The sequence below is a fragment of the Ochlerotatus camptorhynchus genome, unplaced genomic scaffold (assembly GCF_037179485.1).
Source record: "Ochlerotatus camptorhynchus isolate MF236.1 unplaced genomic scaffold, CSIRO-AGI_Acam_v1.1 ptg000458l, whole genome shotgun sequence".
NCBI lineage: Eukaryota > Metazoa > Arthropoda > Insecta > Diptera > Culicidae > Ochlerotatus > Ochlerotatus camptorhynchus.
The window spans coordinates 805885-832921 of NW_027040944.1; the positions used below are offsets into that span (position 1 = coordinate 805885).

The 27037-nt window shown below is 42.1% G+C and overlaps 1 protein-coding gene across 1 annotated transcript in view; it reads left to right on the forward strand.

Moving 5' to 3' along the window:
• LOC135712144 (histone H2A, sperm-like) overlaps nt 1-26037 on the forward strand; it is an 83450-nt gene extending 57413 nt beyond the window's left edge. The window contains exon 2 of the mRNA XM_065235112.1: nt 25647-26037. Within this exon, the coding sequence (XP_065091184.1) occupies nt 25647-26037 (391 nt within the window). The remainder of the gene's footprint in view (nt 1-25646) is intronic.
• The last annotated feature ends 1000 nt before the right edge of the window (nt 26038-27037 follow it).

The following is a 27037-nucleotide window of genomic DNA, read 5'->3' on the forward strand; positions in this document are numbered from 1 at the left end:
CGAACAACTTTGGACCAAGTGGTAGCTAGACATGTCTTCTGGATAGCGCATCTCCATCGATACTTAGCTATGGAGGTCCAGCCTGTATTACAGTGCAGTACTTCAGATAATTTAGCATTCCTAGCCTAATGTACACATAACACATTTAACACTACTGTACATATAGCACATAAAAATAAGGTTGGTAAGTTATTGTAGTCACAGGAGCTTCGTCAAGTAGCCGGTCGTGGGTGCTCCATTTACCGTGTTTTTTAAGTAAGTTCTTTTACTTGAAATACAGTACTTGATCACAAACTGGGCGTTCTTAAACTGGGCTGTAGCTCAGGTAAAAATCAGTTATACGCTAAAAATAGACGTCACATTTAGCTTGACATTTCTAATGAAATATTATGTGTTATATATTATAAATTATTTTCATTTTCACTTAAAACAAGACGAAATTGCTTTGAGTGGGTTGGTTTGAAGTCTGCAAGTAGTGGACGAAATACGCGTATCTGTCAAAATATAAGCAATTATAACGGAATTTAAAGGAAATAAACCAACCAACTCAAAGATCTTCATAAAGGGATTCCGTTAAGAGGTTCGACAAATTTAAAGGAAGACGAAATCGTTTTTAGCGAAAGCCTTAAGCCTTTCGCGAGTTTGAATGCTGTGGAAATAACATTAACAAACTTTACACTGCTTCAATTCAATTCGGAGATAATCGTTGATATTTTGTTCTACGTCGATTAAACAATCCGTTGAAGTACCCTCAGTTTTTTTTTTTTTTTTAATTTGACATGTGAGCCTTATTAGTGAGTGGAATTTGCTAACTGGGCTGCGCTTTTCGCCCAGTTAGCGAACAATACTGTAGTGCAAAAACACTTCATATAAATATCGGACATGAACAAAAGAGTTCTGTATTTTTCTTCCTTGATTTTTTTCCGTCGATCTTGTTTTCCGTGTTGAGTACCAATGCTCCCATACCTGGACCCAACCTATCGACCCATCAACTCATGAACCGAAGACCAACGGCTTTACTTCCCTTCGGAAGGAATGCGTGATAAGAGATGTTATGCCTCAGAACAACCCCGCCAGCGCCGACTGGGATTGAACCCAGGCTTGCTGGGGTGAGAGGTAATCACGCTTACCACTACACCACTGGCGCCGCTTGGCATAAATGTAGTATTTCACACTATTTCGCAAAAGTTATAGAACTTTATTCTATAAAACACAGTGAATAGAGCACGCACGGTGACTGGCTACTTATGTGTTTACTTGATTTGTTTTCCGTCGATCTTGTTTTCCGTGCTGAGCTCCAATGTTACCAACGCGAGGGAGGCAGCTCCCACACCTAGACCCTACATATACATACACCTGGACCCTACCCATCATCATCATGGCCCGGGGACAAACGGCTTTACTTCCCTTGCGAAGGAAGGCGTGATCAGAGATTTTATGCCTCAGAAAATCCCGGCGGCGCTGGCTAGGATTGAACCCAAGCCTTTTGGGTTGAGTGGCAATCACGCTTACCATTACACCACCGGTGCCACTGACTGGCTACTTGATGATACCTAGGGTGAGGAATTTTTCGTTATTTTCAAAACAAAGTTATTCGGCTGGGAACTGAGAACCCGGGTGCCCCGTCACTCACATAACGGTTAAACTAACGAAGAATTTTAATGTGTTTTAAACTGGAATACTATTTTTTTCAAAAGGTATCACTAATTTTACCTGGAGTGGAAGTCAGGCTAAAGTATCTCTATTCTAATTACTCATCCTCTTTGTTTCTCTTCAACTATAACCCCAACCACTTTTTCAAGAAGGCTTGTACCATGCAGCACTTACAAACTGTTACAAGTTATCCCTAAAGAGATAAAATTCGTCTAACAAGAAACAAAGGTTAACTACGGTGACATCCCAAATAAGATGCTCTACATCTATGCTCATCTAACACCTTAAAGCGTAAATCATTCGAGCAACCCACGCAACCGAAGTGAAATCTGAATTATTCATTCGATGGCCCCATCCAATACATCCAATCTAGTAAAATCCTCGCCATCTTTCTCTTTCAAGGCTTAGCGGGAAGCAAATTATATTTATTTAATGAGACACTGCTTCTATAATTCATTGGGTTGAAATTGACTGCTTTTGACTTTTAATTTCCATCCCTTGTCTTTGGGTGTCTTTTTGTGTCTTTGCGTCGTTCTACATTTTCCTTCCAAACGACGCGACACCAAGCTTGACCTGGAAAGACGCAAACCAACGACGGGTCCGCAAACCACTTCATTATGGCCAACTTTTGACGCTTTCTACATTCCGCCTGATACTGGGCGCCACCGGGTCAACGTACAGATGATATTAGATGAAAAATAAATTAGTTTCGGTAGCCAAATTTCGGGCATGTGCGATTGTGTGGAACAACAGAAAACTGATATATACCTAATTAAGATGCCTACCTACCATTAGCATAGCAAAAATAAATAATGGACACAGTAAAACCATTTATGTTTATAAACAGATTACAAAATGTAGTGACAACAGAAACTTAAACATCGATTTTTTTAACTAACTCATATACACCATGAAATTTTATGAAACTTTACGCAAGATCTAGCGATATATATTGCAGAAATTTACTTGAACGTTGTAGTCTACAATTCTTTGGATTTTTTCTATGTAATTTATTTATTTATCAATGAGACTTAGTATGAATCTTAAAACTACACTCTACGATAAAGTCATGTAAATGTCAGTGCCATGAGACCGACACATTTAAATTTACGTGAAATATTTGTATACGTTTCATGATTTACGTTCAAAAGTGTTTTCAACATCGGAATCATCAACCCAATTATGTTCCTCATGGAGTCACATTTGATAATGCTATCCTCATGTTTTGAAAACGAGAACATGGCTTCACTTAGAGTATCTGGAGCCTTGGAAAAATCTTGATGTCGAGGAAAGTCCCTATCAAAATTGAATGATTTGAATCCCGGTGGTTGACGCCCGCCCTCAATCTAAGACGAAGTCGTCGGGATTTTTAGGAGGCAAAAAATCCCTGGTCTCGTATTTCTTCAGAAAGGACGTAAAGCTGTTGGTCCTGGCCCATGTGATGATGGGTTGGATAGGTTTACAGATGCGGAAGTCACCTCCCTGGCACTCAGTTGCCGTCGGTGATTGGTAGTCAATTTTGGAACAGAGACTGACGATTACAAAAGCAAAGAACACGAAGAAGAAACTTGATTGAGGGGCTTTCGCAACATCACCGCTACTTCCTAATACACTGTTCACAATTCCAAATAACAAGTTTTTTTCTCGATTTTTTTAAACTAGGATATACTGTCAAATACCGCAGAATATGGATAGTTTTGGAATCCAGGCGACGTTTAGGAACCGGAAATTGATACACGACGCCATTTTTAAATCCAAGGAGGTGGCTAACGGTTAGAGAAAAACTTGAAAATTCTCTTCATTCCTTTATTTAACGTCGGTTTCTGCTCCGCAATCTAGTGCTAATCGCCGACGGACATCGATTGCCAACACACATGGGCCGGGACCTTCCGAAGAAAGACGTGACCAGAGATTTTTATGCCTCAGAAAAATTCCACCGACCTCGGCTACGATTGAAACCAGACCCATTGGGGTGAGAAGGCAGTCACGATTACCTCTACACCACCAACGCCGGATAACTTGTAAATTCTGTCAAATACCGCACAATATAGGTATTTTTGGAATCATTGTGGCATTCAGGGATCGAAAATCGATGTCTGACGCCATTCAAATAACGAATATGGCGGCTTCCGGTTACATAAAAACTAGGAAATTCTGTCAAATACCCACATTGTGAGTATCTTTGGAATCATCGTGACGTGTAGGGACCAGAAATTGATGTCTGATGCCATTTTGAAACCAGTATGGCCACTTCCCATAAGAGAAAAGCTTGGAAATTCTGTCAAATACTCCACAATATGAGTATTTTTGTAATCGGGGTGACGTGTAGGGACCGAAAATCCATGTCTGACGCCATTTTGATCAAAGATTGTGGCTGGATGCCACCTTATTGGAACTCAACCTGGTGTCAGACATGGATTTCCGGTCCCTACACGTCACTCCGATTCAAAAAATAAACATATTGTGGGAAATTTGACAGTATATTTCAGTTGGTCTCGAACTGGAAGCCGCCATATTGGATTTAAATCTGGCATCAGACATGGGTTGCCAGTCTCTATCCGTCACTTTAATTCTAAAAATACCCATATTGTGGGAGTATTTGACAGTATTACCCAGACTTTCTGTAACTAGATGCCGCCATGTTGGATTTCAAAATGTCAGTCATGGATTTACAGTTCTACACGGCACCCCGATTCCAAAAACACCTATATCACAGACAAACAGACGTAACACTTTGAAAAAGTTTTTCCTGAAAACATAGTATCTCAAAACATAGGACCTCAGTAACGACATCTCTCTGGCTTCTCGCGGAAAACAAGATTACTCGCTAACTCGCAAACAATATTGCATAAAAGTTCTATAGAATGTATAGAAACGTCAAAGTAATCCGATGCCAGCGCTGCGGCGAGTAGTTCGTGAAACTGATAATATTCAAATCAACCGTTAAATGCGTGAACGAAGATACACAATGAAGTGTTACGTCTGTTTGTCTGTGCCTATATAGTTGGGTATTTGACAGTTTTTTTTCTGTTTTTTTTTCTATAACTGGAAGCTACCATCTTTAATTTCAAAATGGTGTCAGTTTTTTTTTTGTAAATTCATATATTTGTCAAGGCTCAATTGCATTTACTTAATGGAGCCATAATATAATATGTATTAAAAATAATTATAATAACTAAAGTTAGTAGAACGGGAGCCGATTACTCGCAGCTTACTCGAGGTTAAGGACTACAATTTTTAAACAGGTTGGACGTAGACCCTGAAGGAGGTACATGGGGGCGAATTGTCGTTTTAATCTCCGTCACTCTTGCATCGGAGCATAAACGTAAAGGAAGCGGTGGCGTGCAAGTGCTCTGAATCTCGGAAGGTGAATGGACAATGGTGAATGGAACAACTGAAATTGAACACAAAAAAGGGCTATCTTGGGAGAACGATGAGAGGACTGACACATCAATTTAAAAACAACTAAAGACTCATGAATTCTCAAATCGATCCGTTTTAGAAAAATGTAAATCAACTTCATATATTCGAAAACGCGGCTAGCCAGAACGTCTCTAATGAGTGTAGCTGGTTGTATCCTCGGGCCCTAAGGGATTCGCACAACTGAGATCTACACAGTATAAAGTACAAGACCAAACAACATGCTCGATGTCGTGGTAACTGTCACCAAAGGCGCATAGATTGCTGTCTGAGAGCCCAATCCGATAGAGATGTGAGTCTAACGAAAAATGATTGGACATGAGTCTAGACATGACACGGATAAAGTCACAGCCCATGCCCAACCCTTTAAACCATGGTTTGTTCAACACCTGTGGGAGAATAGAATGCAGTCACGTTCCCAAATCACCATCATTCCACTTTTGTTGCCAGTTGGTGAGGACTTCCCAACTAACATTCCTAACTAACATTTTTAGCTTTGTAAGCCAACTTTTCCAGCGTTGTGCTGTAAGGTAGATGAAAAGAAGCTGCAGAGCTACAAGCTACAAGCAAAAGCTAGCAAAATAGTTTTGGAGAGCGTTTACTCAACTTTCTCACAACCATTATTCAATTTGTCACTCGCACTGAATAACATCAGCCAATAAACGCTAGTGTCACTTCTATACACACACTACCCAACTTTCAACTTGTAGCTGCAAAACAAAGCTAATAAAGTGAATATATTACTCATTTGATGGCTTCTACACAACCAACCACTCTTGCTGTATAACATAAACATCAAAAGTGCTTTTTCAACAACTAAACAACCTGTACTCAGCTTATTAACTGTGTTAGAGCAACTTCGGAAGCATTTTCACAGTCAACTAGGTTTATTTTTAGACGTATGCAGTTTAACAGCTTTACTCTGCTCTTTTATAACTAGTCGAGAAAATTGATTCATGTGTACTATTATAAAGCCTCTACTCAGCGATTTTGTTGTAGAAGGGAATGTTGATTTGTTTACATAAGTTCAAAGTGTTGGCGTAGCACAGTTGGTAGTGTCAAGGTTTGCCACTGAGGTCGTCTCGAGTTCGATTCCAGGTTCCGGTGCAGGGTAAATTATTTGGTGATGATTTGTAACTTATTTCGATTAATTTGATTCACAGCAAAATAAACTCAATAAATTCCTTCATAAAAAAAAGCGTAAACAGTATTTAACCCGGCTTCCAGAGAAAGCTGTGTAGTGATTATTGGATAACCGGGAAAAGGTTGAATAAGCGCCTTTCAAGTTCACACACAACTAAACAGCAGGATAACAGCTGTATAGAAGCGTTAATGGATATGCAATAAGAGCTTCTCCCGACTGTTTCAACAGCCATAAGTAGCTGACTAAGTTCGCCAAATTTGCTTGTACAGAGGTTGAGTAAAGGTTTCCTCATATCGTATAACGTTTGAATACAGCTTGAGACTGTATAAATGAAATGAGTAAAGCGTTTACATTGTGAAAATTGTTAGTTGGGTTGCTGACGAGCAATTGAGAAAAATGCATTAAAAGCTTTAAATGGCGTCAGTTATGGGTTTCCACTCCTCATACGTCACCCCGATTCCAAAAATACCCATATTGTGAAGTATGTGACAGTATTTCCCAGCTTTTATGTAACCGGATGCCTGCATCTTGGATTTAAAAATGGGGTCAGCAATAGATTTTCGGTTCCTACATGTCACTTCAAAAATACCAATATTGCGTCAATATTTGTCACTCCAAAAATACCACTATTGAGGTGTATTGCCAAGATGACTTGAGGTTCAATACGAGAGACTTTTTGAGGCTGTTGCGATGCGACACTTATTACATGAGATCTCTTCAACATGCTCGTTGCTGGCCACATTAAGAATCCAGGGCCACACTGACCAACACCTAGACATGTTTTGGATATCACCTCAAAATTTAATTTAGTAAGAAGGGTCAGCTCTCACCAGGTGATTAAATTAAGGTTTTTTTTAAGACTAGCTTTTGCTATGTACAATCTATGGGCGCACATACGAAGCGCATACCAGGCTTGAGATGGAGTATTCGATTTCCAGTCCAGTCTAGGATAATTTCAGGTTGGAAATTTTCCCTCGCCTTCTCTGGGCTTGACAATTATACAATTACGAAAATGGTACCGCTTAAGAAAAGCGTGGCTGCTTTCTTACTCCAGTGGGTCTAGGTTCAATCTCAACCCAGGTCGTCTGAGGAGAAAATTCTCTGGTCACGGCCCATATGTAGATAATTTGATATATTCAAGTCCTGCAGTGAAGTCTGTTTATCTAGGCATTGCTTGGAATTAAAATTTATATTTCAATCACCATTTTTCTAAACATGCTTAGTGTGTACAAACGAAAATAAAATTATTGAGGATGGATAACACAATTTAATAAACAGATACACGTTGAAACTGTTGAACGTTGTTTTATCAGTTCCATCGGATATTCCTCATCCACTTCTGCTGTATCAAATTTTCTTATTTTTCTTCCTCGTCAGTTGCCCGTGAACCTTCATTATCCATCCCCCGCCCAGCATATCCGATGCGGCAGCTAGTGGTCTGTGTCTTGCTCTCGTGTTATTTAAACTCCCGGCTGAAGTAATAAATCATCACGTTTGCCCACTGACTTTCCTCATTTAGCTCGTATTTTTTTTTTTCTCAGCACTCAACTCCTCTACTTGAGAGCCCAGAGGAGAAAGGAACGCTACTGAATGTATGTAGGTACGTACGAACATACACACAGTCTATAAACCCAGCCAAGTGTCAGATGGGGCAGCACGATGGATGGGTGTTGGTTGGTGCTGCCACCACCGCCACCGTTGACTAGAGGAAGTGCCATCGTTTGCCAACATCGACCTTCTCTACCCGGTTTATGTAACCGGAAGCAAGCACTCGGAAAGCAATCTTTGCCCATCTTCTATAGTCTTACCAACAGCACTACCACAACTGTCCCCTTGCGGATCAGTCATAGCTAATGGTTATGCCGGAGTGTATGTATGTATTCTCATCCCCCACGCTACCGAGCCTCTACAACCAGAGGGCATTATTCTAGCCTAGCTGATGAGCGTTAATGAAGTAGTTATAGCTAATTAAAAACCTTCGATATCTTGATTATTTCACCATTGTTGTTGCGATGATACTGGTTACGAGCTAAGCAGCAAATGCTGACGTTAAACCAGTGTTTGTTGAGGCATTTGCTTCGTAGAGATACTGGGATGATATTATGATGTATAGGTACGTCGTTTGCCTTTTTGCTGTGGCACCAACAAGAGCAAGTCATCGGCAGCTCAACATCATTTGATTGTTTGTAAGCAATCGTAGACCAAGATTAAGTTATGTTGAAAAAAGTACAACATTGTGTCCGCCAAAAACTACGCCAAAAGAAATTATTTATTTATTTAGTTTATGCAATCGATGTACCTTAAGGCTAAATCCATTTTAATATAATGCTACGATTTGTTCAATTCAAACAGTATAATTCTGTTCAATTCAATATGTTCAATTCTGATACTTATTCATTACATTACTAATTTATGTATATATGTTCTCTCAAACCCCGTCTTAAGCTTGCCAAAGAAATGTTAGAGTTGATGATTAATGGTAATTGATTTCAATAAGTAATGTCTCATGCAAACATAGACCGACTACAATAAGCATTTCTATGCTGATGAGTTAATAAATGCCTAGTTTTAGAAGTTCTCAATGGGGTCAGCTTAGAAAGCAGTGATGATTATTTTAAATAATGTTAAACATGATCTGAACAAATAAAATATTTGTTATTAACATCCTATATGACTTTTGTGCAAATGAAATACTCTGAAGAGTCATGAAAAGCTATAAACGTATCATACACACGAATTTAACACAACCCGCAGATGACGTGACAGACGTTAAATAAGCTTTGCTGTATACGAAATCACTAAAAATAAAATGCAGTAATATTAACGATTTGAAAACATTAGTCCTCGCAGCAACATTAAAATGCCTATTTACTAAATTCAATCTCCTGAACACTTCACCACATTGAATTAATATGGTCATCCCAATTAAGATCAGATCTGAAAATAACGCCTAAATTGTCGATTTTAGAAACAAATTAAACTAGCTCGCCGTTGAGGAAAATGCAAGGAATGACAGAATTATTGCTTGATTATTTTTTTTTTTCCTTTTTTTTTTTTTTTTTTTTTTTTTTTAACTCTTTATTTGTTCCAAATTCAAAATAAATTACATTTCATTTTAACCTAGGTGCTCCAGTTACTGCAGTAACGTACCAGCCTTAATTGTTATGATATATATCTAAGTGTTACATTGTTCATGTCTTGCCAATTCAGTATTTTAAACAGGTTTTTTAACCTGCATGTCAGTATAACAATTGATATCTTAAAACTAAAAACTAAAACTAAATCTTATCTAAGTATAAAGGGAATTAATCGTTGCAATTGAGGATTGCAACGATTTTTGCCTGAAATTATTCATTATTTTGTTGGACATTTGTGCTAAAGTCTCAACATTCGAAATTCTATGTACTTCGGTTGTACTGTACCAGGGAGGCAACTTCAAAATCATTTTCAGAACTTTGTTCTGAATCCTTTGAAGTGCTTTTTTCCTGGTAGTGCAGCAACTAGACCATATTGGCACAGCGTAAAGCATGGCCGGTCTAAAAACTTGTTTAAATATTAGAAGTTTATTCGTCAGGCAAAGTTTGGATTTCCTGTTTATAAGAGGATACAAACATTTTATATATTTGTTACATTTGGCTTGAATGCCCTCAATGTGATCTTTAAAAGTTAATTTTTGGTCAAGTATTAATCCAAGATATTTCACTTGGTTTGACCAGGAAATTGGAACTCCGTTCATAGTGACTATGTGACTACTACTAGGTTTCAAAAACGAAGCTCTAGGCTTATGTGGAAATATTATAAGTTGAGTTTTGGAAGCGTTGGGAGAAATCTTCCATTTTTGTAAATAAGAAGAGAAAATATCTAAACTTTTCTGCAGTCTGCTGCAAATAACACGAAGACTTCTTCCTTTAGCGGAAATGCCTGTGTCATCAGCGAACAAAGATTTGTGGCAACCCTGAGGCAAATCAGGGAGGTCCGAAGTGAAAATGTTATACAATATAGGCCCAAGAATGCTACCCTGAGGAACTCCTGCCCTAACAGGTAGTCGATTAGATTTGGAATTTTGATAATTTACTTGAAGAGTTCTGTCAGTTAAATAATTTTGAACTAATTTCATAATATAAAGTGGAAAATTAAACTTTTTCAATTTAGCAATCAAACCTTCATGCCAAACACTGTCGAATGCTTTTTCTATGTCTAGAAGAGCAACTCCAGTTGAGTGGCCTTCAGATTTGTTTGAACGAATTAAATTGTTAACTCTTAAGAGTTGATGAGTAGTTGAATGCCCATGGCGAAATCCAAACTGCTCATCTGCAAAAATTGAGTTCGTATTGATGTGAAGCATCATTCTATTCAAAATTATCTTTTCAAAAAGTTTACTTATTGAAGAAAGCAAACTTATTGGACGGTAGCTAGAAGCTTCAGCTGGATTTTTATCCGGCTTCAAAATTGGAACAACTTTTGCATTTTTCCATTTATCAGGAAAGTATGCCAAATGGAAACATCTGTTAAATAATTGTACCAAGAAAGACAAGGTACTCTCTGGGAGTTTTTTTATGAGGATATAGAAAATTCCATCATCACCTGGAGCTTTCATATTTTGAAAATTTTTAGTTATAGACCTTACTTCGTCCAAATCAGTCCCCCAGGAATCATCAAAAATATTTTCCCGAGAGAAAATATTCAGAAAATCCCGAGCAACCTGATTCTCAATAGGACTAGTAAGACCCAAACTGAAATTATGGGAACTCTCGAATTGCTTAGCAAGTTTCTGAGCTTTTTCCAAATTTGTGATCAAAATTTTACCACCTTCTTTAAGCGCTGGAATTGGTTTTTGAGGTTTTTTCAAAATTTTTGTGACTTTCCAAAAGGGTTTGGAACTTGGGTCTAATTTAGAAATATTATTTTCAAAAGTTTTGTTCCTCAGGGCAGAGAATCGCTTTTTAATTTGTTTTTGCAAATCCCGCCAGATAACTTTCATGGCAGGATCGCGTGTTCTTTGATATTGTCTCCTACGGACATTTTTAAGACGGATCAAGAGCTGAAGATCATCGTCTATTATAATTGAATCGAATTTAACCTCGCATTTTGGTACTGAGGCAGCTCTTGCTTCAACTATAGAAGTAGTCAGAGATTCAAGAGCATAATTAATTTTATCTTTGGTTTGCAAAGGAATGTTTGGATCGAAGTTATATTCCATAAATGTTCGATACTGCTCCCAATCAGCTCTATGGTAATTGAAAGTAGAGCTGTTGGGATTACAAATTATTTCTTGGGATATTTCAAAAGTTACTGGAAGGTGATCAGAACCGAAGTCAGCATGGGTAACCAATTGGCTACAAAGTTGACATGAATCAGTTAAGACCAAATCAATAGTGGAGGGATTTCTTGCAGAAGAAAAGCATGTTGGGCTGTTTGGATATTGAATAGTGTAATAACCTGCAGAACAATCATCAAACAGAATATTACCATTGGAATTGCTTTGAGCATTATTCCATGAGCGGTGTTTTGCATTAAAATCACCAATAATGAAGAATTTAGACCTATGACGGGTAAGTTTCTGGAGGTCACCCTTGAGAAAATTCTTTTGCTGGCCTACGCATTGGAATGGCAAATAGGCAGCTATAAACGTAAGTTGTCCAAATTTTGTTTCAACAGAAACCCCCAAAGTTTCAAAAACTTTGGTTTCTAATGAAGAAAGAATTTTATGTTTGATTCGTCTATGAATAATGATGGCAACGCCACCACAGGGTCCATCAAGACGATCATTTCTATAAATCAAGTAGTTTGCGTCCTTCTTAACCTTATGGGCAGGTTTAAGGAACGTTTCAGTTATAACGGCAATATGCACGTTATGAACTCTTAAAAAGTTAAATAGCTCGTCTTCATTATCTTTAAGAGATCGAGCATTCCAATTTACAATATTTAATGCTTTAAAATCCATTACTGAATTTTAAAGTCATGACAATATTATTTGCAAATTTTACTCCAGTTTGAATAGCATCAAACATGGAGTTAGATTTAAGCATATCAGAAATCATGTCAATTAATGAATTCTGTAAAAATTCCATTTTGGGGGCAGTCATGCTTCCTAAGTCAAAATTGTCAAAATTTCCATTAGAACGTTGGTTAGTATTTTGATTTCTACCCGCTGCAATAGCAGCATAGGTAGCTCCATTAACTCGCTGAACATTGTTAGCAGCGAGGGGAGTAGGTACAGATGAAACATTTGAAGCAGGGGAGATATTTGTACCTACGGGTACGAATGTAGAATTTGTTCCTCGCTGACCGTTGTTAACAGCAGAGGAATTTGTACCTGGTCGGAAACGTGGAGCGTTTCCTACCTGACGGTTAGAACGAGATTGTAGGATCGCTTTGCGAGTCTTACATTCCCAAAAATTGGATTTGTGGTTTTCACCACAATTTGAACATTTAAATTTCTTAGGATCTTCCTTCACAGGACAGTCGTCCTTTGCGTGAGAGGAATCACCACAATTCATGCATTTAGCTGGCATGTAGCAATTTTTAGTTCCGTGACCCCATCCCTGGCACTTACGGCACTGGGTGAGGTTTTGGAAATTTCCTCCAGTCTTCCTGAAGTGTTCCCACTTCACTCGGACATGGAGCATAAGGCTAGCTTTTTCTAAGGCCTTAAGGTTGTTTAGTTCGCTAGACTTGAAGTGAACTAAATAAAAATCATTAGAAATCCCGTTGCGTGAATCGCCAGGACGGGATTTCATTTTCATTTTGATTACTTGGAGTGGCACAACTCCAAGTAATTTTGCCAGTTCATCTTTGATCTGATCCAGGGATTCACCACTGGGCAGTCCTTTCATGACAACCTTGAACACACGTTCAGTTTTGGTGTCGTAAGTAAAAAATTTGTGCTTCTTCTCAGTAAGATACTTGAGAAGACATTTAAATCCGTCCAAGGTTTCAGCCAATACACGGCATTCACCCCGACGTCCAATTTGTAGTGAAAACTTAACTTTCACGAAATTCAAAAGTTCCATGCGAAGAGCATGGAAATCGGTAGTGGTTATCACAATAGGGGGAATCTTTTCCTTCTTGGCATTAAGCCGGGAAAGTTTACTAGAATTTTTCTTGGATGATGGATCATTCTCATCATCCGTGAGCAAATCAAATTGATTACTCAAATTAATTTCATCAGAAGGGGGGTCAAGAGTTTGCCCCTTTCTTTTGCGTTTAGGCGCCATGGCGGCAGTAAATTTTTATCCAAATCGACTTCCAAGCAGATTACTATAAGAATCTGAAGGATCGAAGAGGAATTTTCCAAATCGATATCCAAGAAGGATTACCTCGGGTAGGGTCCAAACAAGGATCGAAGAGGAATAAGAGTTGAACAAGGTAGAAAATTTTTACAGGTTGAGCACTGAAAAGTGCTGTTAAAATTTGTTGTAGCTTTAGGTAGTAGTAACACTTCCTTCAGCAAAAAGCAAATAGATCCGCACGGCAAGAGAGCACGATGCGGACTGATTTTTTTTTTTTTTTTTTTTTTTTTTTTTTTTTTTTTTTTTTTTTTTTTTTTTTTTTTTTTCCTTGATTGATGCTTCGGTACTTGGTACCAATGTGAGAGGCAGTCACGCTTACCACTACAGCACTGGCACCGCTGATCGACCAATTAGCAGAGCATTAGCTATGGAAGGATTAATGGCAAGCAACTTTCAACTTCCTACTTTCATCTTCCGAACTCACTTCTAAACTTACTTCCGAATTTTACGGAATCATGATTTTAAGATTGGTGTTGTTGTTATTTTTGGTGACAGCTCTTTTGAAATGCTACCAGTCACGTCAGATGTCAATTCATCAGCGACATACAGGTAATATGTATCTAAATGTACAATATCGCAACTTCTAGAAAGTGTATCACATCTCAGAAGCGTACACGAGCCTAAAAGTATTTACGACATTGGGTTAGGAACAATAATATATCCATAAGGTTAAGTTTTTTTTTTTTTTTTTTTTTTTTTTTTTTTTTTTTTTTTTTTTTTTTTTTTTCTAATCAAGCTCTGTTAATAAGTGTTTATTAAATACTCGGAATTAAAGAGCAAGTGCAAGGCAGTTACATATCAAATGATAAGAAGTTCTATAGTCGCATATAGAAAAGATTCAATTTTCTGAATGCTCGCCAGCTCGAGCAGAATAAATTAACTTATGAATACCAAATTCATATATGATGACAGCACAACTGGCAACCTGAATCAACCTGGTCTATACAAGGTGTGGAATTGATGGCCTGTAGGTGCAGTTCGTTTTTCACTCGGCTGTCAGTCGGCTTCGCACGATTTACTTCCTTCGTACGCTCAAACACGCTCGTAGTTACGTCATAACGTTTGTATCAATCAGCGTTTGCATTGGAAATTGAATATTTTTTTTTTTTTTTATAATTACTTTATTTGTACAGGCTCAATCGAATAAACTTTACAGAGCCGAGTTATCCTTTGCGTTATACATTATTACTGTCTTAAATTTAAAGTTAAAGGAACTGGACCGAGTACTCGCGGTTGTCTCGAGGTTAGTGGAGATTTACAATTTTTTGGATGGGAAAAGGGAAGAAGGAGGTTTGAAATGTGGTTTACGATACAACTATTTACTTAATCCTAAAGCATGAAATTATTTCTATTCATCTTGAAAACAAACATTGAAAAAAAAAACACCACACGTACAAAATACAAACTAAACACAAGGTTAATCAAACTTACAATCTAAGGTTAATATCCTTAAAGTAAACATATATGAGTTTCATAAACTCCAGATCGCGTCTAGCCAAAATATCCCGAACTGGAACATTAGGTTGTCTACCTCGAGCCCGAAGGGAATCATAAAAATGTGATCTGACTCCACGATACTCCGCACAAGACCAAAGGATGTGATCAGCGTCCTGGTAACCTTGTCCACATTCACAGAGATTGCTGTCTCCCAACCCCACACGGAACAAGTGAGCGTTTAGACAATAGTGATTGGACATGAGACGAGACATCACGCGTATGAAGTCTCGACTCAAGTCCAACCCTTTGAACCATGCAAACTTCGACACCTTAGGGATAATTGAATGTAGCCATCGTCCCAAGCTCCCTTCACTCCATTGATGTTGCCAGCTAACGAGCGACTGCTGACGATAAATAGAGAAAAATTCACTATAGGCGATCTGTCGATCATAAATGTCGCCTTCCATAGCGCCCACCTTCGCAAGTGAATCCGCCTTCTCATTGCCCAAAATTGAGCAATGCGAAGGGACCCACGCGAAGGTGATGATGAAAGAGCGCACGGATAAAGTACTAAGCAGTTCTCGTATTTTCAAGAGAAAATACGAGAAGTGCTTTACCGGCCTAATGGAACGGATAGCCTCGACAGAACTGAGACTATCCGTAAAAATAAAGTAGTGGGCTGGAAGAAGTGAAGCAATAGTTTCCAAAGTGTAGTGAATTGCTGCCAGTTCAGCCACATACACAGAACAAGGAGCTTCAAGTTTTCGAGAGGCGCTATGAAATTCATTAAATACACCAAAACCAGCGGACTCCTCTATTAGAGATCCATCTGTGAAAAACGTTCTTGCAGAATCAATATGGCCAAACTTTGCAGCGTATAATGACGGAGCAATCATAGGACGATGATGCTCTGGAATTCCGCGGATTTCCTGTGTCATAGATAAATCAAAATTCACTGAATTGCCGAAATCGGAGAAGATTACACGATTGGGAATATTTCTTGAAGGGCTGACATCCTGTGTTAAATATAGGTAGTATAAAGTCATAAAACATGTTTGAGGATTTAGCTCCAGAAGCTTCTCAAAATTTTCGATCACCAGTGGGTTCATTACTTCGCAACGGGTGAGGAGCCTCAGAGATAACTCTGAAAAACGGACGGATAGTGGCAACATGCCCGCCAGCACTTCGAGACTCATAGTATGAGTCGAGTGCATGCATCCTAACGCGATACGAAGACAACGATACTGGATCCGTTCCAGCTTGATGATGTGCGTTTTAGCTGCCGACTGGAAGCAAAAACTACCGTACTCTAAAACCGATAAAATCGTTGTCCGGTACAACGTCAGAAGATCTTGTGGATGGGCTCCCCACCACGTTCCGGTAATTGATCGAAGGAAATTGATCCTTAGTTGGCATTTTCGTCTCAGATACTCAATGTGGGATCTCCAGGTGCATTTGGAATCGAACCAGACCCCGAGATATTTAAAAGACATGGAATGAGTGATCGGTTTACCCAAAAGTTGAAGCTTCGGTTGTGCTGGGCTATGCTTCCTAGAAAAAACGACCAACTCAGTTTTCTCCGTGGAGAATTCGATACCTAGCTGAATAGCCCAAGTAGACAAATTGTCCAAGGTATACTGTAAGGGTCCTTGCAGGTCAACCTCTTTTGGCCCTGTGATAGACACTACGCCATCATCTGCAAGTTGTCTCAACGTGCAATTGTCACTAAGACAGACATCAATTTCTCTAACGTAGAAATTGTACAAAAGGGGGCTTAAACATGAGCCTTGGGGGAGACCCATGTAGCTAAATCGAAAAGCTGTAGAGTTTCCATGAGAAAAGCTCATATGTTTTTCTGACAGCAAATTGTACAAAAAATTATTCATTAATGGAGACAATCCACAAGCGTGGAGTTTCTCTGAAAGAACTTCAACGGATACTGAATCAAAAGCCCCCTTGATATCCAAGAACACAGAAGCCATTTGCTCTTTCTTAGCAAAAGCTAACTGAATTTCCGAGGAAAGCAACGCGAGACAGTCGTTCGTTCCCTTACCCCTACGGAAACCAAATGAGTATCTGAAAGAAGGTGGTTCGTCTCAACCCATTTGTCGAGGCGAAAAAGGATCATTTTCTCCATCAATTTCCGAATACACGACAGCATCGCGATGGGCCGATACGAATTGTGATCCGACGTGGGTTTATCAGGCTTTTTAATGGCTATCACCCTTACTCGTCTCCAATCGTCGGGAACAATATTGAGCTCCAAGAACTGATTGTACAAGTTCAACATGCGCCTCTTAGCGACGTCTGGGAGGTTTTTCAGCAAGTTGAACTTGATTCTATCAGATCCCGGGGCAGAATTGCCACACGAAAGGAGAGCGAGTGAAAGTTCAACCATTGAAAAAGGGTGACTGATTTCGTCTACCGAATTCGCGGTTTCGCGAGGAATCAACTGCGACGGCACGGAATCCGGACACACTTTTCGCGCGAATTTAAGAATCCATTGATCCGAGCATTCCTCGCTTTCGTTGTTAGTAGACCGGTTACGCATTCTTCGCGCCGTACTCCAAAGCGTATTCATAGACGTTTCGCGCGACAATCCGTCTACAAACTGCCGCCAGTAACCCCGTTTTTGGCCTTGATGAGGCTCTTGAGTTCGCGTTCGAGAGATGTGTATGCGTCGAAATGCTCGCGTGTTCCGCGTTTCCGAAAAAGTTTAAACGCGTCGGACTTTTTACGGTAAACCTCCGTGCATTGTTGATCCCACCAGAGCGATGGTGTTTTCTTACGGGTTGACGATCGCGGCACCGGTCGTGTTTGAGCTTGAAGGGCGCTGTCGACGATGAGATTAGAGAGGAAATTATATTCCTCCAACGGCGGAAGCTCTTCCACTGACGATACTGTATCGTCTATCGCGGATTGGAACTTAGTCCAATCAATGTTACGGGTTAGATCATACGCGACGTTAACGGATGCTGACGAGTTGAACCCACTGGCAATCGAAATTTTGATCGGCAGATGATCACTACCGTGCGGATCCTGGATTACATGCCAAGTGCAATCCAACGATAGTGAATTAGAGCAAAAGGTGAGGTCTAATCTGCTACCATTCGAGGATGGACCAGCCAAACGTGTTACTTCTCCATTGTTAATATTGTCATGTTGAAGTTGTCGCAGAGATCATAAATCAAAGTAGAACGGTTATCATCGTACAGCTCCCCCCAGCCTGTACCGTGGGAGTTAAAATCTCCCATGATCAACCATGGAGCGGGAAGTACCGCACATATGTCGAAAAGTTGTTTGCGATTAACAGAGACTCTAGGAGCAATATATACAGAAGCAATACAAAGGCTCTTACCTTTAATGGTAGCCTGACATGCGACAACTTCAATACCGGGGAATTCGGGAAGATTCACTCTATAGAAGGAATGGCACTTTTTGATCCCCAAAAGTACCCCTCCTCCACGTGAATCCTCACGATCCAATCGAATAATGTTAAAATCAAAAAAAGGGAGATCAATTTCTGAAGAGAGCCATGTTTCACAGAGGGCAAATGCATCGCAATTTTTGTTATGGACTAATTTCGGAATAAGACTTCGACAATTCCACTGTAGAACAGTGATCAAATCCCCGACCTCGTTTGGAAAATTATCCATCGAAGGAGATGATAGCTGCAAGAAGGGGCCATTTTGAAGTCAATTGCTTCAAGAAGGATTTCACAGTCGGAAGCAATGTGAGGACAATGCTTTTCAGAGGATCAGAAATGTTGAGGTATTTGAGAATACCGTCCACAATGTCATCAAATGAGAACAGCCCAGATGAAGAAGGGGTTTCTGTTCTTAAAATTGGGGCATCAGGGGTTTTGGATGTCCCCGGAAGAGGTGGAAAATCCTGGGTATAATCAGTTCTGCGGAATCCAGGAGGAGTAGAAGTCTCCTTTTTTCCACCACTCCTTGATTTGGGCAAGCTGATTTGGGGTTCTTGATCTGCAACTTTCCGCGAACGGATGCGTTTTCGTTTCCGGGCAGAACCTTCCGGAAAACTGAAAGAAACTCCCTCCTCAGCCAAGTCAGAGCCAGACTCGTCATCTGACAAAAGAGCGAAGGGATTTGTTTCGTTGGTCGATGGCTTGGCTGTCTTAAGCATTTCTGCAAAAGACCGCCTGGAACGTTCCTTAAGGGAGCGTTTCATTTTGTCCCCGAGCTGTTTGTACGCCGGGCACGACGAGAGAGCATGAGGAGGAGTTCCATTGCAGTACACGCATTTTGGTGCAGTAGCTGCGCAGGCGCCATCCTCATGCTTCTCCCCGCATGTGGAGCAGCGTGCCTTGTTGCCGCAGTGGGAGGCCGTATGTCCCAACCGCTTACAATTCTGGCAGTTCATGACCCGAGGTACAAACAACCGCACAGGAAGACGAAGTTTTCCCAGCTCGATGTATTGAGGAAGGGCAGATCCAGAAAAGGTCACCCGAAACGAGTCTGTGGGGGTAAAAATCTTTTTACCCTCGCTGAGCGATACTGACTTCATTCTATGAACGGCCAGTATCTTTACCGGAGGAAGCAAGGGGTTCTTGAATCGGCCAACCGCTTGCTTCTCCAGTATCTCGGGGTTCAGGCTCGCCTCAGTGACCACGCCTTCGATCTCCACATCAGAGGCTGGAATGTACACCCTATATTCCAGTGTGAAAAACTGGGAAACAGCAATTTCATTAGCCTGTTTCAGGTTAGCGACGGTCACACGAAGTTTGTTGTGCCTAACCTTCGTTATTTCGGTCACGGCAGAGAATCGCTTTGTCAGATCATCAGAAATCTGAACAACATTCAAGGGTTTGTTTTTGGGCTGAAAATAGACAACCCATGGGCCAGTCGAGTCATTCGGGTAGGCCCGCAATCTGGAGTTTTTCTCAGCCTGCCCATTGACAGACTGAGACGACGAACCAGGGATGACATCATCATTTTTCTTAGATGAATGGTCATCCATGTCGTCTTCTGACAAAACATCCATTTTGTTCAACTAGTGGGAGCGCAAAACGCTCTCCCACTGAACGCACGGACACAATACACAGAAAACACTACAAACACAGAAATACAAAATGAAAATTTAACTAATGGGGGAGGAAAAGAAACAAGAAAAAGTTGGAAGGGTTGTATACTAGATACGACCGCAGGGTTGGCGTTGGATAACGTCTGTTATGTGTTTTATTTAATTGTGTATATTATATTTTAGGAATATTGCTTAATATCTCTTTTGCGAAAGTTTGGTGGCCCTGAAAAGGGCCGTTTTGTTGGGCTGATGTTGTTGGGTTTGCTCTACTCTGTCGCCCTGGAGGAGCTTTGGAATGATGTTGGTAGTTCGAAGACAGACAGCATCACCCCTTCCAGCGTTCCCACACCCCAGTATAGTCCCCAAATTTAAGTGTAACTGTGATATTCTGGATAGAAATTGTCTTCAAAACTAACTCTTTGTCGAATTATTGGTGGCCCTGAAAAGGGCCGTTTTGGTTGTGGTTTTGGAATGATAGACTGAATAAATGATTATGTTTTAAAAATTTCAGTTTTTGCTCCGATCAACAACCATACGGGGCAATATGAGCACCCTAGTAAAAGTTAAGGTTTTGACAGGTTTTCACTAGAAAATAACATGCAGGAATCAAGTGAAATAGAAACATAAGTTCTTTTAGCAACAGTTACGTGTATTGCTCGCTGTAGAACCAGCGGATCAGTAAAATGTAATATAGTGAATGTGATGCTTGTTTGCTTGACTGCATATCTTATAATATTCTAGAGATTTTGAGCTAATGTTACATTTCCATTATTATCTTAGACATGTAATTGAATTTTGATACGGTTTTCATGGAGATGCATATTAGAAGCATTTTCAACAAGTTTGTAAAAAAAATTGATTGAGTTAATAGGTATTATGCCCAAACGAACGGTGGCCCATCTCGCCCCGTATGGTCTTCTTGCCCCCATCGCCTCTATTGGACTGAATTCGGAAACGCTCATGTCCAACCGGTTTTCGTTTTGGGCTGGAAATTCTCTAAAGCAACATATTTAAAAAAATTTGGGAAAATCCGGAACATAATTAAAAATTCTTGAAATAAACGTAATAACATATAAGTGAATTATATCTGGGTTAGTATCTGGCAAGACGATTGAAAATCTGGAAAATCAAATAAATCACGAATACTGGCAACGCTGTCTCGTTTCATGCCCGTAGAGACAACCGACACTCATCCCATTGTCAGTATTTTGCTACCCACAGTATTTATTGTACCGTCCCTGTATTCATAATATGCTACTCGACGCAGGTATAAAACCACCCTCGACGGTCGAAATGTCATCATTCGCTGCCAGACTGTTGAGCAGTTCAGTCTATTTGAATTCTCTCTAGTTTCGTTCGTTCGTTCGCAAGTCGAATTAGCTCCGCGTTGTGTAGTGACGCTCTCGCTGACCCAGCCATGGGTAAGAAATCGCGCGGTAACGCGAGTGCCGGTTTACCGGGAAAACAGACTCTCCCAGGAGACGGCGCGACCACCGAGCCAGCCCAGAAGAAGCAGAAGAAAACCCCATTGCCCATCCCGACAGGCGTTGCGGACCCGCAGCCGGGGCCTCCCGGAACTAAACGACCCAGACCTGAAGACAGCAGCGCCACCGTATCAGCAGCAAAAAAGCTGCTGAGCAACAATCCGTTCTCCGCCCTGCAGAACGGAGCGCAGCCGCAGTCGGACCCTGAGACGGTGCCGAAAAAAGTTAAGATGCCACCCTTCTATGTGAAGGGCTTCCCTCCCGGGCTATGGGAGCAGCTGGATTTCTACATTAAGCAGGGCCTTCGCTGCACCATTCAACGGTGCACGGAAGGCTACAAACTGATGGTCCCGGCCGAAAAACACTTCAACGCAGTTCAGGCCCTCTTGAACAGAATGAAGCTGGAGTACTTCTCCCACGACATCGAGGCCACCAAGCCGCTGAAAGTGGTGCTGCGCGGGCTCCACGACATGGACACCACCACCTTAATGGACGAGATTAAGGCGAACGGCCTCAAGCCGGTCGAAGTCCACAAGATGACCCGCAGCAAGGCCATCAAGTATCGTGACCAGCTCTACCTGGTCCATCTGGAGAAGAACTCCACAACCGTGAAGGATCTCCAGACGACACGCACACTGTTCCACATCGTAGTGAAGTGGGAGCGGTATAAACCCACCCACCGTGGCGTCACTCAGTGCTCGAACTGCCTATTGTTCGGGCACGGCACCAGGAATTGCCGCATGGCCAGCCGCTGCATCAAATGCGGCAAAAACCACAAGATCGACAACTGCGACAGCATCGAGGAAGCCACTCCCACATGCGCCAACTGCGGTGCCGCCCACAAGGCCACGAGTAAGGCCTGTCCGAAGCGGGCCGAATACGCCGAGATCCGGAAGAAGGCCTCGTCCAACAGCCAGCCCGGTCGCAAGAAGGTTCCAGAAAACAACGCGCAGAACTTTCCTCCGTTATCACCGGTCCAATCACGGCCAATTCCAGTGTTGCCGCCGCTCCCGCTCAACCAACAGTTGGCTGCCGCTGCAGTACCCGGTCAAGCCTCCGGGCCATCGACGGATCCCCCTGCTCCGGGATTGGCCGGTACAACCGGTGAAGCTACAGACGATTCTCCGCTGTCAACGGATGAGATCGTCACACTGTTGGCCCAGGCCTTCATCATCAAGCGCACCTGCGCAACAAGAACACAACAGCTCCAAGCTATCATCTCCTTCGTCGCTATTTATGGACCGTGAACCCATAAAGATCGCCAACTGGAACGCTCGCTCCGTAGGGGCGAAAAACATTGAGCTTGCAGACTTCCTCCGCAAGCACGACATCGACGTGGGCCTTCTCACCGAGACTCACCTCAAGACCGGTGACAGCTTCTGGCTGCCCGACCACAGCATTGTCCGGCTTGATCGCACCAGCTCCAGGGGGGGCGGTGTCGCGGTCATCATCAAGAAAGGCATCAAGTACTGCACCCTACCCCACTACCGCACTTCCATCATCGAGGCCGTTGGCGTAGAGGTGGAAACATCGACCGGAAACGTCCGGTTCATCGCCGCCTACTGCCCCCGGCAATGTACCGTTAGCAATGGTACAGCACAGCAGTTCAAGAACGACCTTGCTATCATAACCCACACCAATGCCCGCTTTGTAATCGGAGGGGACCTGAACGCCCGGCACGAGGCCTGGCGGAACTACCAGCAGAACCAGAACGGCCGCCTGCTATTCGACCATTCCCAGCATGGTCTCTATTCCGTCTGGTTTCCGGACGAACCAACCTTCACATCACCGACGGGCAACCCATCGACGCTGGACCTGTTCTTGGCAAACACCAGATTAGCCAAGCCGGTTGCCGTCAACGACCTGAGTTCGGACCACCAACCGGTGCTGACCGAGCTGGGCTACAACGTGGCCCCTGCACCGTGCCAGCGGAAGGACTACCATCGAGTCAACTGGGTCCAGTTTCGATGCGTGGTCGACCGCCACATCGACGACAACCCACCGCTCGACACAGTGGATGACATCGACCGGGCCCTGGAGGGTCTCCATCAAGCCATATCCGTGGCTGACGAAGAGTGCGTTCGACGAGTTCCTGTGAGGGGTAAGTTTCAAGCAATTGATTCCCACACCAAACTCTTGATTCGGCTCAGAAATGTTCGTAGACGCCAGTTTCAGCGGACTGGGGATCTGCAGCGTAAATACGAAATGGTCGATCTGAATCGGCAGATCGCTTCCAGAATGGTCTCAATCCGGAACGAGAGTTTCGGGCGGCTCGTTCAGAACCTGGACGACCGTTCCAGACCATTCTGGAAGGTTGCCAAGGTGCTGAAGTCTCACCCCAAGCCCATTCCACCACTTAGAGTCAATGACGAACGGCTTATCACCAACGAAGAGAAGGCCAATGCAATTGGGGAGCACATTGCCCAGTCGCATTTGCTTGGCTCTACAATCCCAAGTCCACTCGAGAACCAGGTTGTGCAGTGCGTCCAGACGTTAGATGCCTCCCCTTGTGCCGTCCCTCCAGAAGAACGGATTACAGAGGAACAAATTTGCTCAGCGCTGAAACACAGTACGAACATGAAGGCTCCCGGGTTTGACGGAATATTCAACCTAGAGTTGAAAAATCTCAGCGCGAGGGTGCACTCGCTGCTGGCTGCCATCCTCAACAGATGCTTGGAGCTGCACTACTTTCCAAGCATCTGGAAGGTGGCAAAAATCATCCCGATCCGCAAACCTGGGAAAGACCCTTCACTACCGTCAAGCTACAGACCGATTAGCCTGCTCTCAGCGCTGAGCAAGCTGTTCGAAAAATTGATCCTCAGCCGACTAAACAAGTTTGTGGAGGAACATGACATTCTTCTTCCGGAACAGTTCGGGTTCCGTAAGGGGCATTCCACCAATCATCAGCTAGTGCGGGTGATGAATAACATCCGGAGTAACAAAGCTGTATCCAAGTCCACAGCCATGGCCTTGTTAGACGTCGAAAAGGCGTTTGACAATGTCTGGTACGACGGACTTATATACAAGCTTTGTAACTCCAACTTTCCACCATACCTTGTGAAAATCACCCGTAACTATCTCCAGCAAAGGTCGTTCAGGGTGTCGTTGAATAGTTCCCTTTCGGGACAATTTCCGATCCCAGCAGGTGTTCCGCAAGGGAGTCTGCTGGGACCACTGCTTTACAGCATCTACACGTCGGACATCCCTCCTCTAGGAGACGGTTGCGTGTTCTTTCTGTTTGCAGATGACACAGCGATAGCTGTCAAGGGTAGGATGCCTCGTGAAATTACGAACAAGCTCCAACGATGCCTTGACACCTTTACTGATTATGCCACCACGTGGAAAATCAAAATCAACGCCTCGAAAACCCAAGCGATCATGTTCCTTCACAGACAATCATTAAAACTTAAACCGTCTCCCTCCTGTACCGTAATAATGGATGGTACAAGGGTCGAGTGGTCCACTGATGTTACTTATCTCGGGATGTTGTTCGATGAGAAGCTCCTGTTCCGCTCGCACATAGAGAAAACCCTAGTTAAGTGCTCCGCCTTGGTTAGGTGTTTGTATCCGCTCATTTGCCGCAGATCCCGCCTCTCAAGGCAAAACAAACTGGCTGTTTACAAACAGATCATAGCCCCCGCGATCTTCTATGCCGCCCCGGTGTGGGAATCGTGCGCTCAGACCCACAGGAACAAAATCCAGGTTGCACAGAATAGAGTGTTGAGGATGATCCTAGATCGTCCATTCGACACAAGAATAGCAGACCTCCATCAAGAGGCAGAAATTCCCAAAGTAGATTCCAAAATTGATGATATGACAACTAAATTTATCCAAAAATGCAATCTTTCTGAACATGCTTTAATAAGCAATTTGTACATAGTAGGTTAAGTGTATATAGTAGAGTAGGTTAGTTTTAAGCTGTAAATAATAGTATTAAGTAGTTTCTCTTCAAATTCTAAAAAACAAAACAAACCAATCCCACCAAGGTGGTCGACCGTGTACTAAGTCTAGGACTAATTCTGTAAAACAAATTTTGAATTTTGCCCATACCTAAAGATGAAGAAAGCAATTAAATCACTTAGTAAAAATTTATATGGTAATCGTCCAAGTTAAACTAAAATAAAGATCATTTAAACTAACTAAAAACTAAAAAACGAAATGTCATCATTACAGTTTCAGCATCGAACTGTTCGTGTCGTTCGCATTATGTCTGGACGTGGAAAAGGAGGCAAAGTCCCGTTCGAGCCGCGCTGGATTGCAGTTTCCAGTCGGTCGTATTCACCGTCTCCTCCGAAAGGGCAACTATGCCGAGCGTGTTGGAGCCGGTGCTCCCGTCTACCTGGCTGCCGTGATGGAGTATCTGGTCGCTGAAGTTCTCAAGTTGGCAGGAAATGCCGCTCGTGACAACAAGAAAACCCGAATTATCCCACGTCACCTGCAGTTGGCCATCCGCAACGACGAAGAGCTGAACAAACTTCTTTCCGGAGTGACCATCGCTCAGGGTGGTGTCCTGCCAAACATCCAGGCCGTCCTGTTGCCCAAGAAGACCGAAAAGAAGGCTTAAATTCGATCGAAGTTCCCACCCTTTAACAAAATCCGTCCTTTTCAGGACGACCAATTTGATGGTAAAGAGTTTCGTTTTCAAAACAGTTTCCTTTGTGGTGCGCAAGGAGTGATAAAATGAATCCATTAAAAACATGGTTGAATCTTTCTGTCATGCTCTCCCTAGTTAATTGATATCCTCATCGAGTAAGTTCGATGATGGTTGATTAGTGTAGGCGTGTCTTGAATTCCAAGAAATTAACCAGTGCAGTGTTATCATTCCATCCATATCTAAAATTAAACTAACGACTAAATTTTCAATAGCGCCCTAAAATATCCATCAGTACCGTCCCAACGACGCGTTCATATAGATAAGATTGGTAAATAGCAGATTTTTAGCGATGGGCCCAATCTTAGATCCATTTCCCCTACCTTGCAGAGCTGCGGTGGCCCTGGGCTTATGGCCTACATTGATGCAGCGGAATGAAATTCATTAGCAAATTACGGTTGAGATTTCAGAAATGATCGTGGTGTGCGTATTGTTCCTTCATTGCTCAACATTTACCATTACCGTTGGGACTTCCGGTCTTCTTTGCTTAGTCAACCGGTTAATCTTATTGAAGCGATACTTCTAGATTATTATTACGCCTATACTGTGGGCTCATAGAACAATAAAACCGAGCCTGGTTAGTAGGTGAACACAAAATACTAAAGTAGAACATTCTGCCAACATATAGAGTCCAAGAGATTCCTTCAAAAAGGCACAATATATGCGACCGAAACTTCGGATGAAATCCAAACAGATATTTTGAGAGGAACCAGTCGATCACAATCCTCTTATTGAGTTTAACCGGTATTAACAGAGAAATAAGACGCGTTAACCACGAATCCTTGGGAATGATCGTGACACGCTTCATATGGATGACGAATCGTCCTCATCTCATCCTCAGAAAATGGTACCCATTATTTCAATCGGCATCCTTTTGAAAAATTCCCCTCACAAAAAGGCTTTTCATGTACTG